The sequence below is a fragment of the Vombatus ursinus genome, unplaced genomic scaffold (genome assembly GCF_900497805.2).
Source record: "Vombatus ursinus unplaced genomic scaffold, bare-nosed wombat genome assembly UNPS02015175.1, whole genome shotgun sequence".
Taxonomy (NCBI): Eukaryota; Metazoa; Chordata; class Mammalia; order Diprotodontia; family Vombatidae; genus Vombatus; species Vombatus ursinus.
In genome coordinates, this window is record NW_020954953.1 from 8,714,429 (window position 1) to 8,731,751 (window position 17,323).

At 37.8% G+C, this 17,323-nt stretch overlaps 1 protein-coding gene across 1 annotated transcript in view; it reads left to right on the forward strand.

Moving 5' to 3' along the window:
* Positions 1-16,745, forward strand: part of LOC114031416 (solute carrier family 22 member 1-like) — a 55,553-nt gene extending 38,808 nt beyond the window's left edge. The window contains exons 9-11 of the mRNA XM_027846484.1: positions 767-879; positions 13,021-13,117; positions 15,800-16,745. Of these exons, the coding sequence (XP_027702285.1) occupies positions 767-879; positions 13,021-13,117; positions 15,800-15,866 (277 nt within the window). The 3' untranslated portion in view covers positions 15,867-16,745. The remainder of the gene's footprint in view (positions 1-766; positions 880-13,020; positions 13,118-15,799) is intronic.
* The last annotated feature ends 578 nt before the right edge of the window (positions 16,746-17,323 follow it).

Sequence of the window (17,323 nt, forward strand, 5' to 3'; positions counted from 1 at the left end):
TGTGTAGTATTTATTGTATAGGCTTTCTTGAAATGGAAATTTATTGCTATATATTTTGAATCCTTTCTTCTGTTCTGCTGTGCATATGGCATGCTTTTTTTCTTTTTCTTATTTTGTATTTAAGTTTCAACATTTAAGATTATAATGTTTCTTTTTCTTTTTATTATGTATTTAAGTTTCGGTAATAAAGAATGAAAAAAATAAATAAAAATATAGGATGATAACAATAACAGCTCATATTTCTTCAGCACTTTATGCTTTGGGGAATATGTTACTTCTGTAATCTTGTTTTCTCTTTACCACACCACCGTGAAGTTGGATCATAGGATTGCTGAGCTGGAAGGGACCTTGAAATTCATCTAGTCCAATTGCTTGTCTCATTTTAAAAATGAAGAAGGTAATGCCCAGAGAGATTAAGTGAATTGCTCAGTCACACCAGGTAGTAAAGCTGGGAACTGAGAGTAGGTCCTTTGATTCCAAATCCAATGCTCTTTCCAGTACATTCTATTGCCTTGGTAGCACATATATTATTATTGTTATTATTATTATTATTATTATTATTATTCCCATTTTCCAGATGAGGAAACAGGCTTTCCTTTATCATTAGGTGACTATTCTTTACTAAGCTTTCAGCTCATTTTACTGGCAATTTTCTATTAATTTTCATATCTGCTTTTCAAAGATGTAGATATTTTATTTAATTGTGTAAGTTTGACATTTGGGTAACCTAAGGGCTTAATCTTTTTTGTTCTCTTCCTTTTATTAGGAATCTTGGAGTGATGGTCTGCTCTTCCTTGTGTGATGTGGGTGGAATTGTAACCCCTTTTATTGTCTTCAGACTGACAGAAATTTGGTACAAGTTACCCCTTATTTTATTTGGTAAGATTTCATTCAATGCCATGGAAGATGGACTTTCTCTTCTGCCTAGTACAATTGACAATGCCTAGGGATGTTTCAAGTAACCAGGACAGTCATCAGAATCATAACTAAGGTGAGGTGACAGGGGCTTTTCTTCAGTGCATTGAAATTTAGAGGGTGTTGATAACATTTGCAATACTGCAGCAGCAGAGCAAAAAATACTGAACCTAGCACCTAGTTAGCAAGAAAAGTTTGTTAATATAGGAGCTAATCAGATGGCATGCATCTCTATCTGAAGAGCCTGAGGATATCTCAATATCTCCAACTCAACAGGTCCAACGCAGAATTTATTACCTTCCTCTCCTTCTTATTTCCTTATTTCTGTGAAGTGTTCCACTATTCTTCTAGTTCCCTGGATTCAAAGCCTTGAATCTAAGCTCAATTATTTACTCTCACTTAATCCCCACATCTATCCAGTTATTGAGTTTTCTCAGTTCTACCTCTACAAAATCTGTTGTGTTCAATCTCTTCTTTTCACTCATACCATAACTAACTTTATTCAGTCCCTCACCGTCTCTCATCCTGACCATTGCAATGGCCTCCTAATTGGTCCTACCATATGCAGCCTCTTCTCTCTGAATGTCATCCTCTACACAGCTGCCAAATTGATATCCTAAAGTCCAGGTCTGACCATGTCACTCACTTGGTGCTTCAGCAGTTTCCTATCACCCCCTGGATAAGATGCAAACTCCTTTGACATTTAAAGGCAAGTCACTCAACTCATATGTGCCTCGGTTTCCTCATCTGTAAAATGAGAATAATAGCTTTATCTGCCTCACAGGTTGTTGTGAGGATCAAATGAGTTAAATATGCAAAGTGCTTTGCAAAACTTAAAGTATTATATGAATGCTAGCTATAAAATATCATTATTCTATGATCTATTAATTTTTTGGGTAGAGTTGATTAATGAGCTAAAAGTCCATTTAACTATTCTCATTCAGTCTATATTTCTACATTTTGTCCACAAACATATCATAAGAGAGTTAGATGTACTAATAAGATGTACTAAAATTAAGATAGCCTACAATATTCTCTGATCTGCTATTCTAGTAACCCTATCCAAAAAACAAAAGATTAGAAGAGGTTGGCATTATTTATTTTTAGTGAACCTATTCTGGGTCCTGAGAATCATTGTCTCCTCTCCTAAGTGTTTACCTATGGTCTTGAATTTTCTGTTCTAGAATTTTCCCAGGAATTGAAGTAAGATCACCAACCTGTGGGTTCTGAACTATTGTATACTTATTTTACATGTTTGAAAATCAGGAAATTTGCCCATCTTTTATCTTTTTGTACCTCTCTCTGTATAATTAATTCCTCAAAGTTAAAAATAATAGATTAACAATAACATTGGCTAGTATTTCAGTCCTCTTTGATGTAATACATTCACCTTCAGAGACGTGAATATGTTTAAAACATCAAGACTTTCTTTCACCAACTTTCTCATTTATCTTGGGCAGAAAAGGCTTATCTTATTTGTCCTACTAAGGAATAGAAGAGAAACAATTTCTAAAAGACTTTTGTTGTCCTTAGCATTTTCCACAGCTTTGGTTTATTTTGGAAAGCTCTTCTGGTATTATTTTTATAGAATTGTGCCAGTATTCTGTCTTTGTCCTTGATTATATGAATCTCATGTACATGTCCTTCCACAATTGGAGTACATCAGGTAACAACCTCTATTGCTGTCATTAGCAACTAAATAGTTGCTATCATCAATCACTAGATTTTTCAGAATCCATCCATCTATCTATCTATCTATCTATCTGTCTGTCTGTCTGTCTGTTTTATTGGTGTCTTTTGTTTTATCACACTCATTTCCATATAAATGCCAGCAAGACAACAGCAAGCATCTGATAGTAAGTGCTACTTCTTGAACCCATAATCCCACACATCTCTGAAGAAAAAAAGAAAGTGTGTGCATTCCCTCCCCCACTTTCCTTATGGATCAAGATATTACATTTATATAGTATTCAACATTTACTCCCATCTTCCTTTCATTTATATTGTTGTAGTCATTGTGTAAATAATTTTCCTGATTCTGTTTATTTCACTCTGTATGAATTTATTCAAGTCTTCTCTAAATTCCTTATATCCATAAAATTTTTTTTTTTTTTTTGGTGAGGCAATTGGGGTTAAGTGACTTGCCCGGAGTCACACAGCTAGTGAGTATTATGTGTCTGAGGCCGCATTTGAACTCAGGTCCTCCTAACTCCAGGGCCGGTGCTCTCTTCACTGTACCACCTACCTGCACCTTGTCCATCAGTTCTTAATTAAAAATACTCTATTATATTCAGAGGACTATATATACCTAGCTGTGGAATTTCTGGATCAAAGCAACAGTTTAGTGACTTTTCTTATGTAATTTCAAATTATTTTCTAGAATGGTTGGACTGCTTCACAGTTTATTTGTGTGCCCATCTTCCGATGACTTTTCCAACACTGGCTATTTCCAACGTTTGCCATCTTTGACAATTTGTTTGTTGTGAGTTGAAACCTCAGAGTTGTTTTAACTTGAATTTCTCTTATATAGTTATTTGAAGCAACATTTCATTTAGTTATTGATAGTTAGCAGTTTTTTTTGAAAACATTTTATATTTTTTTCTTATCTTTTGGAAAAAGACTCTCAATCTTATATATTTGTGCCATTTCCCTATATGTCTTAGATATCAGACTTTTATCAGAAATATTTGCTGCAAAGATTATTTTTCTCCCAATTGAAAATTTCCTTTGTCTCAGTTACATTTGTTGAAGCAAAACTTTACATTTTATGCAGTCAATTTTTTTCTCTTTTCTCTTTTATGATCGCTCCTATCTCTTGTTTGATTAAGAATTCTCCTCATAGTCAGAGATGTGAAAAGTACCGCCTTCCATTCTCCTCTAATTTTTTAATGATATAACCTTTTATATTTAGATCATGTAACCATTTGGAACTTACTTTGACATATAAGAGGCTGATTTAAACCCATATTTTTCCAAATTGTTTACCAAATTTTCCAGGTGTCCTTCCCCTAGAGATTGGTTTTATTACATTTATTGAGCAATGGGCTCTGCTATTAAATAGTTTCAAATTCCTACTTATCTAATCTATTCCTTTGATCTACTTTCCTATTTTTAATCATTATCAAATAGTTATCATGTTTATTGCTTTATAACAAAGTTTGAAGTCTTGAAGTTCTATGTCTCCTTCTTTCCTATTTTTTTTCCATTATTTCCCTTAAGATTTAAGAGCTTTGGTTGTTTCAAATAAATTTTTTTGGTCTAGGTCTATCAAGTAACCCAAGAGTGGTTTGGTATAGCACTAAATCAGCAAATTAATTGAGTCATTATCCTTTTTAAAATATATTACATTGGTACAGCCTAACCATGTGCAATGAATATCCCTTCAATTATATGTCTTCCCTTTAGGTTCAGTATTGGTTTAACAAACATTTATTAAGAGCATGTCACACATGATACCTTGTTCTGGGTTTCACAGGAATTAGAAATGTAAATAAGAAATGTTTCCATTGCTCAAGAATTCTTATTTTTCTTTCCTTGGGATAATTTTTTTATTGTATTGCCAAAATCAATAAGATTTGGCAATTGGTTGGATATGGGGGGGGGTAGGGGATAGAGGACAAGGGCATGACAGAAATGGAAGAGTCAAAGATTAAACCGAAACTATGAAACTGGGTGACTAAAATGATAGTGTCCTTGACAGAAAGAGGGAAGTTTGGGGGAAAGTTCATTTGTAGTTCTACTTTGGACAATTTAAATTTGATTGGGATTTATACAGATAGAGATGTCTACCAGGAAAGTGGCAATGTGTGGCTGGAGTTCAGAAAGTTCATGAAAGAGATTAGGGCTGGATACCAAAAATTTGAGAGTTATTTCAATTGATAATATAATTGAATCATGGGAGCAGATTAGATTGCCAACAGAAAGTATATATAGAGAAATGATGAATGATTAGGCAAATAGATCAGGAGAGGAAGAATATAACAAAAACCAAGGTACAGAGGATGGCTGAAAAAATGCAAAGAATTCATGAAGGATGAAGATTGATAAAGGGTCATTGGATTTAGCTATTACAAGACTGCTGGCAACTTTGGAAAGAGAAGTTTCAGTCAATTGGGGTTGAAAGTCAGATTGTAAAGAATGGAGAAGCAAATGGGAGGTAAGAAGGTGAAGGAAGCAAGTCTAAATGTTTCTTTCTGGGAGTTTAGCTGTTAAAGAAGGCAGAACAATAGCTTAACAGGATAGATAGGATTAAATGATAAATAGGTAGAGGGTTTTTTTTCAGAAAGAGAAAGAACTGGGCATGTCTGTTGGCATTGTGGAAAGAACTAATAAGTAAGAAGAGAGTGAGAAGGAAAGAAAGTGAGCAAGAGAGAAGTAAGGAAGGGGAGAGAATTATTGAAAGCATAAATACCTATAGGAGGTGGGAGAGGCAGGGATCAAGGTCACAAATTGGCTGTGGCAAAAAGGACATCTCTTCCTCAGAGACTGGAGCAAATGAATAGAAGATGGGGAGGGGAGATGTAGAAGATTTGAGATGCATAGTAAGGGAGAAGAGGAAACTCAGGGCAAATTGCTTCAGTTTTCTCCAGGAAAGTTGGAGATGAGGTCCTGAGATGCCAGAAATGGGAAAGAAGGACATTGATGTGAAGGAAGTTTAGAACAAACCCTGTTGGAAATGAGAAATGGAGTAATTCAGAATAAAAAGACCACAATATAGCAATGAGGCCCAGCTGAAGTTAGATGACTAACATTTCTAGTGAATCTAATCCCAATCTTAGATTATATTATTTCCTCCTGACATGTTCAGCAGCATGGGAATAGGAGCAGAGAAAGAAACTCATGGGGGTAAATCAGGGCATGCAACTTTTGGGACAGCTACATGGCATAGTGAATAGAGCGCTGGGCCTGGAATCAGTAACACTCATCTTCCTGAGTTCAAATTTGGGCTCAGATACTTTCTAACTATGTGATCCTGAGCAAGTCACTTAACCTTGTTTGCTTCAGTTTCCTCATCTGTAAAATGAGCTGGAGAAGGAAATGGCAAATCACTCCTGTATTTTTGCCAAGAAAACCCCAAATGGCGTCACAAAGAGTTGGACACAACTGAACAATAATAACAAGAATCAGGATTGGGATTCAGTAAGATGTGGATGTGACAGGACAAAGGGAGGAGTTCATGGGTAGAAGATAATGCATAGTTGAGTGTAAGGTTAGGGTTATGAAGGAAAGAAATAGGTGGGAGAGTAGGGAGAGGTGAAAAGGGTGGCAAGGATGAAAAATATATTTAGAGGAGTGAGGCAGAGGGAGTGTTGGAAAGATAGGAGATTATTGCCAGAAAAGGAAATTTCAGAATTAAGAATGGCGGGAGTATTAGCGTGGTTATTTATTGATTATGGTGCTATCTAAAGCATAGTCAGATCTATAGGTGATTGAGATGGAGTCAAGGTCATAGAAGCTGAAGTCATTGATGAAATGAGGGACTAGTACATTTGAGGGGACATCAGTGTGTTTGTTGAAATCTCCAAGTATAAAGGCAGGAGTTGGGATGCAGAAGTAGATTGTGAACCAGATACTGAACTTGAGAAAGGAGAGAGTGGCCTGGTAGCTGGTAGATTACAGCAACAAACTGTAATTTTCCCAGTTTCTAGTTGTTTCCTTTTCTGGGGGGTGCATTGGATAGAGTGCTGGACCTAAAATCAGGAAGACCCGAGTTCAAATCCAGCCTCAGGTACTTATTAGCTGTGTGATCCTGAGCAAGGCACTTCACCTTTGCCTGGTTCAGTTTCAATAAAATGAGGCTAATAATAACAATAATAATACCTGCCTCCTAGGTTTGTTCTAAGGATAAAATGAGATAATATTTGTAAAGCACTTTGCAAACCTTAAAGTACTATATGAATACTAGTTACTATTAATATTATTTTTCATTGACTTATTTTTTCTTTTTTAGAATTAGATACAGAGTTATAGTTCAACACAGATTATTTAATCTTCTGAAGGATATCAAGTGGAGAATTTGTCAATGATCAGTTTTTTTTTAGTGGGATGAAATTCCTAGTAGATATTTAGATGACTGAAGTCTCCTATCTTTACTTTCTTTTCTCTATGCCAGTATGAGTGCTGAAAGCATCATCTATTTCCTCCATCTGGCTAAACAGTTTGTAGTAAACTCTGACAATAATAACACTGTTTCTCTTTCCTTTTATCCTCACCCTGCTCAGTTGTTTTTGCCAAGTTTGTGAATTTCCATGTAGATCTAAACATTCATGAGACCTGGTGCTATTCCTTCACCCCCTTTATTGACTTAATTTATTTTGAATAAGGTATACTCTTTCATTGCCATATTCCAGTTAAGAGTCCTATCTCACAAAACTTGGTGATACCTAAGAAATCAAATTTATTCTTCTTTTACTAAAATGCCAAGTTTAACTTATAATTCTACATTGGTTTAGAGACATCAGATGCCATGACTACTATTCCCAACCTTCTTTCTTGTTGTTTCTTCATGAAAATTACTATCTACCATTGTTCTTAAAAATAAGGAAAGTGAGGCCCAGACAGGTTTGAGTGACTTGTCCAAAGTCACATGAGTGTAATTAGTAGAGTCAAAATTTGAACCCATGTCCTCTTACTCCATGATATGATTTGAGTATTTCTAGGTGGGCTCCTTTGTCACAAAATATCTTCCCAGCTAGTGCGTGAAATTCTACCATGAGCAGTTCTTTCCTTTGGGTCTGTGGTCTTCTTTTACAATGCTACTGCCTTGAAGATGGGTGATACCTTAGTGAAAGTAAACAGGGGGCAATGGATCCAGAGACAGACCTGACTTCAGGAGCACTGGGTTCAACACCTACCTCAGTTACTTCCTGGCTGTAAGACCATGGGCAAATCCCTTAAATCTCAGAGCCACTGTTTCTTCAGTAAAGAAAAGAACAGTCAAGTGAACAGTCAATTTTCCAGTGGAGAAACTATACTTTGAGTGTTATGTTGGGTACTCTAGAGTGCTGGCTTAGCTCTTAGAGAGAGCTCTTAGACCCCTGAGGCCCTGGTTCTTTTCTTTTCTTTTCTTTTAATTAATTTATTTTGAATTATCAACAATCACTTCCATAAGCTTCTGAGCTTTAAATTTTTTTTTAGGCAATTGGGGTTAAGTGACTTGCCCTGGGTCACACAGCTAGTAAGGGTCAAGTGTTTGGTCTGAGGTCAGATTTGAACTCAGGTCCTCCTGACTTCAGGGCTGGTGCTCTTTCCACTGCACCACCTAGCTGCCCCTGAGCTTCAACATTTTCTCCCTCTCCCTCCCCATCTCCCTCCCCAAGATGGCATAAATCTGATATAGGTTATACATATACATTCCTATTAAACATATTTTCACATTCGTGATGTTGTAAGTAAGAATTAGAGCCAATAGGAGGAACCACCAGAAAGAGGAAACAAAACACAGCAGAAGAAAACAAATAGCAAATAGTATGCTTGGATCTTCATCCAAACCCCATAGTTCTTTCTTCTTTGTGGATAGCATTCTCCATCATGAGGCCTTTGGAGATGTCTTAGATCCTTGTATTGCTGAGAAAGGTTAAGTCATATTAGTCATTGCACAATGTGGCTGTTACTGTGTATAATGTTCTCCTGATTCTGCTCACTTCATTCAGCATCAGACCATACAAGTCTTTCCAGGTTTTTCTGAAGTCAGCCTGTTCATCATTTCTTATAGAACAGTAGTATTCCATTACATTCACAACTTGCTCAGCCATTCCCCAATTGATGAGCATCCTCTCAATTTCCAATTCTTGGCCACCACAAAAAGAGCTGCTATGAATATTTTTGTAGATGTGGGTCTTTTTCCCATTTGTGTGATCTCTCTGGGATATAGCCCTAGAAGTGCTATTGTTGGGTCAAAGGGTATGCACATTTTTATAACCCTTTGGGCGTAGTTCCAAATTGCTCTCCAAAATGGTTGGATCATTTCACAACTCCACCAACGATGCATTAGTGTTCCAATTTTCCCACATTTTCTCCAACATTTATCATTTTCCTGTTTTGTCATGTTGGCCAATCTGATAGGTGTGATGTGGTACCTCAGAGTTGTTTTGATTCACATTTCTCTAATCAATAGTGATTTAGAACATTTTTTCATATCACTATAGATGCTTTAATTTCTTTATCTGAGAACTACCTGTTCATATCCTTTGACCGTTTATCAATTGGGGAATGACTTGTATTCTTATAAATCTGACTTAATTCTCTATGTATTTTAGAAATGGGACCCTTATCAGAGAGACTGGTTGTAAAAATTCTTTCCCAATTTTCTACCTTCCTTCTAATCTTGGTTGCATAGGCTTTGTTTGTGGGAGGCCCTGGTTCTTAATAGGTGGCTTGACATCTAGTCCTTGCAGAGAGAGGGACAATCAAGAAAGTACCCTTTGCCCTCACAAACTTTGCCATCAGAAATTTACCAATTCTAATTGGGTAGTTATGTGACCCAGTTGGATTCCACTGTCTTTTTAGCTGTGCCCAGGGAAAAAGGGATGAGAGGTGGGAAGGCCTCCTTTAGGCATCTCCTTCACTCTCTCCCTCTTTCTTCTGTCTCCCTTCCCCGAAAGACAAAAGGATAAGGGTCTAGAAGCTCACAGTGAATTAGGTCAAAGGCAGAGTTGTCCCTAGGATACTGAGAAGTAATATTAGAAAGTGGCAGTGTATCATGGTGCAAAGAGTAATGAATTGGGAATTAAGAGATCTGGATTCATGGGATCATCAATTTAGAACTGGAAGGGGACTTATAGATCATCTAGTTTGATTGTCTTCTTTTACAGATGAGGAAACTGAGGCTAAGAAAGGTTAAATCACTTGCCCAGGCACACAAGTAGTAACAGGCAAAGCCAGGATTTGAACTCAAGTCCACTAATCCCAAATTTAGCACCTTTTTCACTGAGTGACTCTATTCTCATCTCTGTTACAAATTAACTATGTGACCATAGGCAAATTACTTAACCTCTCTGGTTATGGTTTTTAGTTCAACCCCTTCATTTGAAATGGAGGCCCAGGAGGGGTTAAGTGAGTTGCCTAATGTCACATGACTAGTAAGGGATTTAAACCCAGGTCCTCTGACTACATAGTATGGTTGGGTTAAAATTGTATGATCTTATAATTACCTATAGGTTGAACCTATCTCACTCTTCTCCCTCCTTACTTGGGCAATGATTCATTGAGGCAATCAGTGCCGGAGGGAAAAAGGAAGCAAGCATTTATTAAGCATTTATATGTGCCAAGCACCGTACAAAGCCCTTTACAAATATTACCTTACTTGATCCTCACAATAACCCAGGAAAGTAAATGGCATTATTATCATCCTCTTTTACAGTTGAAGAAACTGAGGCAGACAGAAGCTGTTTGACGTGTCCAAGGTCACACAATTAGTAAGGGTTTGAGGCTGGATTTGAACTTGGGTTTTTCTGCTTCTGGCCCAGCTGCTTTACAGATAGTTCCACTATGCCACCTAGCTACTTCTGACTGTCCTGCTCTCTGGTGCTGAAGAGACCTGAGATTCATGTGCAAATAGAATTGGCTAGAAGGAACATGGGTCAGAAGTCATAGGAGTTTAGATTTAGAGCTGGACAGGACCTCGAAGTCACCTACTCCAACTCTAAAGGGAAATGAGTTACCCAAGGTCCCTCAGGGAGTGAGTGGCACAAGCCAGGTTTGGCTTTAAAATAAGGTGCGTCCTTTGTGGACAAATCTGTTGATCTTTCGGCATCACTTGCCTGCCTTTCCTACAGTCCCCACCAAAGCACAGCCTGCAGGCAGATCTCTCCTTAACTGGTTCACCCAGCCCTCAGACTTCACATTGCCCTTGCTTGACTTTCTCATTTCTCCGTCAAGCTGCCCTGGTGGTTTTAACCTGATTTCACTGACGTGCAAACACTCGGGGGAGGCACAGCACCATTTTACAGCGAGCTGGGCCTTGCAGAGGGCAACAGTGTTGGGATATTTTTCTCAATTGTGCAATATTCTTGCTGTTTGCTTCACTACATTCAAATATTTGGTAACCATAGTAAGTAACACGCCAGTATTTTCTAAGACATCTATAAATTAAAATGCTAAAGCACTAGCATCAACTCCACATTTAAAGAATTATTAACAATACAATACATAGGGGACCATGCATATATTCCAGTCCTCCCCACCAAGATTATTATTGAGTCATCATCATTTGTGGTTATAACCTTTATCGTATTAAGTTTTTTTCCTGTTAGCAGATTTAATTAAAATTGAAGACAGTACCAGTCTGTAGTTTTGGACTGTTTCTCCATCCAGTTGCAAGTACCAATGGAGCTTACTTAATTTATTCACTCATTCATTCATTTAGTCATCTTATCTATTCCTTTCTTCTTTCTATTCTCTCTCTTTTTCTCGCTTTCCTTCTTTTCCTTCCTTCTTCTTTTCCTCTCGTCTGTCCTCTGCTCTACCTCTCCTCTCCTCCCCTCCCCTCCCCTCTCCCCTCTCCTCTCCTCTCCTCTCCTCTCCTGTCCTCTCCTCTCTTCTCTTCATTTCACATAACTGACAGTCTTAGTTGCCTGGGGGAAGAGGTTAGCCAAACTGTTCAAGGTTACACATTCAGTGCCTGTCAGAGGCAGATCTTAAACTCAGTTCTTCCACATTTCCCATCAGCGGTCTGTGCACTATTGCCTTTGGAAAGGTCTCTGATAAGCCAGAGAATGTCAGAAGAGGAGGATCAGGCTGCCAAAGGGCTGGACATCATGTAACATGAGGAGATGTAGAAGGACCTGTGAGTCTGTCAGTACACACTTATTAAATGTTTGGGGTACAAAGAAGGGGCGATATTTAGCTTGAGATGAGAAGACATATTGGGTCTGTGATAGCAATCCTCAAGTATGGGAAGGGTTCTTCTTTTTTTTTTTTGGTGGGGGAGGCAATTGGAGTTAAGTGACTTGCCCAGGGTCACACAGCTAGTAAGTATCAAGTGTCTGAGGCTGTATTTGAACTCGGGTCCTCCTGATTCTAAGGCCAGAGCTTTATCTACTGCCACCTAGCTGCCCCTGAAAGGTTCTTAAGGTGCGAGAGAGATTAGCTTTGTTCTGCTAGGCCCTAGGGGGCAAAATTAGGAGCAAAGAATTTTGTCTGGATTGAAGGAAAAACTTCACGGCTATTGCAATGATTCACATGTGGTATTGGCTGCTTTGGGGCTCTGCTTCTTGGGTTTCTTTTTGCTTAGAGGTCTTTAAGCAAAGGCAGGCTGGCCACTTCTTGTGTGCGTCACAGAAGGGATGGTTTTTCAGGTGTGGGCTGGTCTAGACAGCCTTGGAGATCCCTTCTGTGGTCCCTTACAACCTCCTCCCCAGCCCTGATTCTGAAATTTACCAAGGACAAATGGGAAAGTAAGACGTTTATAAGCGATGGGCCGTGTTCTGGAGCCTTGACTTTGCCCCTTTTAATTACTTACTTCAATGTCAGAGAAGGCTGGGGGCTGAGAGCAAGGGTGAGCCTTTTTTTAGAGCTGTCATAAACCTCCTGGGTTTGAGCCTATCTAAATGTTAAGGCCAAGCACGCAAGAAACTTTCATAGCCTCAGACAGGCCTTTTATGCTCAGCTGCCCTTGAGTGTAATGAATTACATCTGGTTGAGGACATTGGCTTGTCCAGCCTTGGTTGTGTAAGGATGCACGTGAGGTGTCAGACTCCATGGGTTGATTTCCTAGCATTTAGGTCGCTAGAGACCTTCCTCATTATGTGGGAGGGAGAAAAGAACGTGAAATTGACCCTTCTAATCCCAAAACTATCTCAGTTATCCCCCTATGTGTTGTGAAAAAAGGCCTCCTTTGGGGGGAAGGAACAACTACAATTTTCTTATGTACTACACACCCTCCTCCCCACACCTTGTTTCATTGACTTTAATTCATTGGCAAGAGGTGAGTTCCAGGCCCCCATCTTAATTAATTTAATGCAATCAGTGTAAGGGCATGATAAAGCTTTAAGTGTCTAAACACAATGGTTCACATAATGTGACCCACATTTTTATCATCAAATCTAGAATGATCTCAGAAATATCTGCTGTTCATTAGTTCTCTTAAATGTGCTTTGTTTGAAGCTGTGATTGGCGTGCTTGCCAGTGGAATGGTGTTGCTCCTACCAGAGACAAAGGGGAAGATGTTACCAGAGACCATTGAAGATGCTGAGAACCTGGGGTGAGATGCTGCTTCAGTGGTCCTCAGGTCCTTCAGTGACAGGAAACCCTCGTCAGAAATGCCATCTGCAAAGGATCAGGCTTTAAGTTCTGAATCTTTGGTTCTCTGCTTCCCAGGTGGAGAAGGGAGATAGGAGTCTCTTATCTAATTTCACTAGTGATATGGGGTAAGGGGTTGGGGAGAAAAGAGGGTGGACCTGTCTTTGTGTCAGGGCAGGAACATATTTACTGATGGCAATCATCCTTTGAAATTGAGGCAACAGGGTGAGGAAGCCCAGTGGGAACTTTTGTTGTGTCCAAGTGGGATAGGTTTCCTCCTGATTTATAGGAGGCTATAAATCTGTGGCAGAAAAAACCAAAACCCTTTGATCTACTATGAGAATGACCCCAAATGTTTGTAAAACTTCTTATCATCTTCAAAAGAAGCTTATCTTTCAGGACCCAGAAAAAGTAGTTAATAGCCCTGGTGGTTTTAGTGTTTCAAAGGAGAATGCATGTATCAAAGTGGGGAAAGACAGTAAGACAGTATTTACACTGTGACTGTGAGTGTTGAGAGATTATATCAATCAATTAACCAACATTTATTAAGCTGAATGTAATATTATTTATAATATTAATTAATTATCATCCGTTTATTATTAAGTACGTGCCAGGCACTAGGGACTCAAAGAAAAAAATGAAGCAGCCCTTGCCCTCAGGCAGCTTACATTCTTAAAAGTTTTACAAAACTCTGAGTTGGGCACATTATTGAAAACGATGTTCTTCTTCAATTTTTAGAGTTATTCTGATTCCTTTGTCTATACTGATTGAGTTCCTTTAAAAAACTTTATTACTACTTTTTGTTTTTATGGCTTTTACCCACAAATGAACACCTTCTTGTAACAAAAACATTTACTAAAAACCAGCAGATACAGTGACATCTGATAGCATATATCATATTCCACACCTCAATCCTTTACTCGACTTTTGAAAAGGAGGTCTATTTCACCATCAGCTCTCTAGAAATGAGGTCGTTCATTACAACTGACAGCTTGTATTTTATGGAAGACTACAATAAATTCTCAACCTTTCTGTCAGGACAACATGCATCTAACGATATCATTGGCAGGTCATGCAAATTCTATGGTGATGTGTTGTAGGAGAATGATAATAGAAGAGTGTCTATTTTAATGATTAACTCACTTCTTAACTCCTGCTAATACATCTTTCTTCAGTTCTAATGTCTTTTTGTTGTATGAGCTAAAAAATAATTTTTAATGATAATTACTAACATATATCATCACTATGAGGTTTGGAAAACACTTTACATATATTGTCTCATTTTGTCCTCATAACAACCCTGGGAAGTAGGTGCTGTCATTGATAGACAGGAAACTGTGGGTGAGAGATTAAATGACCATCCCAAGACTACCCAGCTAGTGTTAGAGACAGAATCTGAACACAGATTGGATCATAGGTCTAGAACTAAAAGCAACCTTAGAGATAATCCAGTCTAGACCCTTTATTCTACAGATATGGAAAATCAGGCACTAAGAGGTAAAGTGTCTAAAGTGACCAAGGTCACATAGATAGTAAATGTCAGAACCAGGATTTAAAGTCAGGTCTTATGACCCCAAGTTCATCACCCTTTCCATGGTACTACTCCTCCTTTAATGACTCAATCATTACTTCTTAATGTTTTAGTATGGCAATTTCAGTTATTTCGTTCAGTCAGTCCCAAAGGACCAAATGAGTGATTCAGGAATGGAATAAAGAATCCATATCAATTCTTCTCAACCCATTGCTAAAGAGATCATTTTCCATTTTTCATCTACTTTCAAGGGAAAATGCCAAGGGAAAGGACATAAATATTTGTTGATTTGATTTGAAAGGGAAGTTAACTGAGGCTATGTTTCCTTTCTCCTTGAACATGAGCACTTTCCATCAGTGTGACAATGTGCTGACATCTCAAGGGTTGAGTTTTCTAAATGTTGTCCTGGTTATCATTCATTCATGGTAATATTTCTCCAATTGTTCCTCCCCCCCCAATGACATAAGAAAACATGCAAAATACTCTGGCATTCCATTCCTTTTGGACAGGTTCCAGCTGAAAATGCCTCATTACGCTTATAAAGGACAAAGAAATGTCTGGTGCTTAAAGATATTTAATATTGTTATTGTTTGTCCTTCCTTCTTGAAGAAGAGAAATGACATCACAAAAATGATGTCTTGACTTTTATGTGAGTCGGATTTCAGTGAGGCAGAACTGCACAAAGTCATCAGCCTTACTCTCTCCTCCAGAGTCATCAAAGTCCAGTGGCAAGACAAAAATCAAGATGACTGGTGATGGTTCAGGATGCAGCGGGTGACCTTGGCCTTTCTAAATTAATATCTTTCCCTAGTCTATTTAATAGGATGAAAGCAGATAATACTACGAATTCTGCAGAAAAACAGTTGAAAAAAATTGTGATTAAATCAAATGAGAGTGTATGTAAAATGCCTTGTAAACCTTAAAGTTCAGTGTCAGCTGCTGTTACTGTTATCATTATCATTTACAAAGCCATTCTAAGAATTCTGCTTTGTCTATTGTATTTTAGTTCTTTCCTTTTTGCTCCCTGAATGACTCATTCTTCCTTCTAATTCCTAAACTACTCCTTTACTAATAGGTTGATTGATTTTGTCTTGTTTTGTGTGGTTGCTACAGGAAGAGGAAGCCCAAAGAAAACAAGATCTTCCTTCAGATAGAAAAATCCAAGGAAATGGGCAACTAAAAGAGATGTAGCCTCGAAAAGAGATGTAGCCTTGTCGGAATGGTTTTTTGGGTCAAGGAAGATTGACTAACCATCAGAAATGCACGATGAGAAGCACACATTTCCTTTTAGTCTTGCTCTATTGTTGCTTCTCTGATACTTTGCCCATCTGCTTTTTGCTCAGCTCTCCAGAAGGCAGTGACAGTTTTAAAAAATCATTTCTGGTTTTGTTGATGTTCTTCCACTAACCCACTGAAGTCAGCACTGACTTTTTACCTATTTATCTTAAAAAAAAATCAAGATCTTTGGGTTGTGATCATAACTTTATTATCAGTCAATTAATAAGCATTTATGTACCAGGCACTAGCTCTGTGACCCAGGCAAGCCACATAACTCCCAGATAACTCTCTAAGTCTATAAATTACCAGAGGGAATGACAATCTGCATTGGTAACGAGAGCTGTTTTTTTCTTGAGGTCTCTACACCAAGGATGAAATTCCAAATCTAGGGCTTCTTCCTTCTTTTGAATCCTTCTAAAATGTAGGTATTTTGAAATAAATGTGGTTAGATTATGACATTTTTTGGTATGAATAACTCATAGTCAAAGATAATGGACATCTTGATTCAACGGTAATATGGTTTTCCATTTGAGGATATATAATGGAATTTTCTCTTTAAAATTATTTTGTTTTTCAGACTCTAAATGACGTCTAAAGTTCCCTTTTAGCACTAAACCTATGATCCTAAACATAAAATCCCATGGGATTACATGAAGAACATGCAACTATTTTGTTAAGTTTTGTAAGAACAGGGCAGGTCTGTTAGACTCGGTCTTACCATCATACATTGCTTCTGGATTTCTGATCTTTGATGATTGTCTTTCTTTGTTAAGAATAAACATTTGACTCAAAACTTTGGAGCCTTTTTTCTAATATGTAATGAGTTTCAGCTACCTTGATTTTTTTTGTGAATATTTCTCTAATCATTTTTATAGATTCTTTTTTGTTTTCACACTCCCTTCATTTCCAAATATATCCTTCCCTCCTCTTCTCCAGTGAGCCATGCTTCTAAAAACAAAAAGAAAGAGAAAAAAAAATAGCGAAGCAAAACTAACCAAGGCATCAACTGAGTCTGAGAGCATACATGATGTTCCACAACCATAATTCTCCTTCTTTGCAAAGGAAGGAGGGAAATGTATTTTCTTCAACTCTTCCCTGGGGCCCAGTTTGGTCATTGTAAGTGCACATTGTTCAGTTTTATTGTTGTTTTTTTCCATTTATATTGTTGCAGCCATATGTGTATGTTTTTCTGGTTCTGCTTATTTTACTCTGTATCAGTTGACATGAGTCTTTCCTTTCTTTACTCAGTTCTTCAGATTCATTATTTTGACAGTGCAATAATATTCCTCTACAATCACACATCACAATTTGTTTAGGTTTTGGCAATATTTCTGAAGAAAACTTAAGACAAGTGACCAG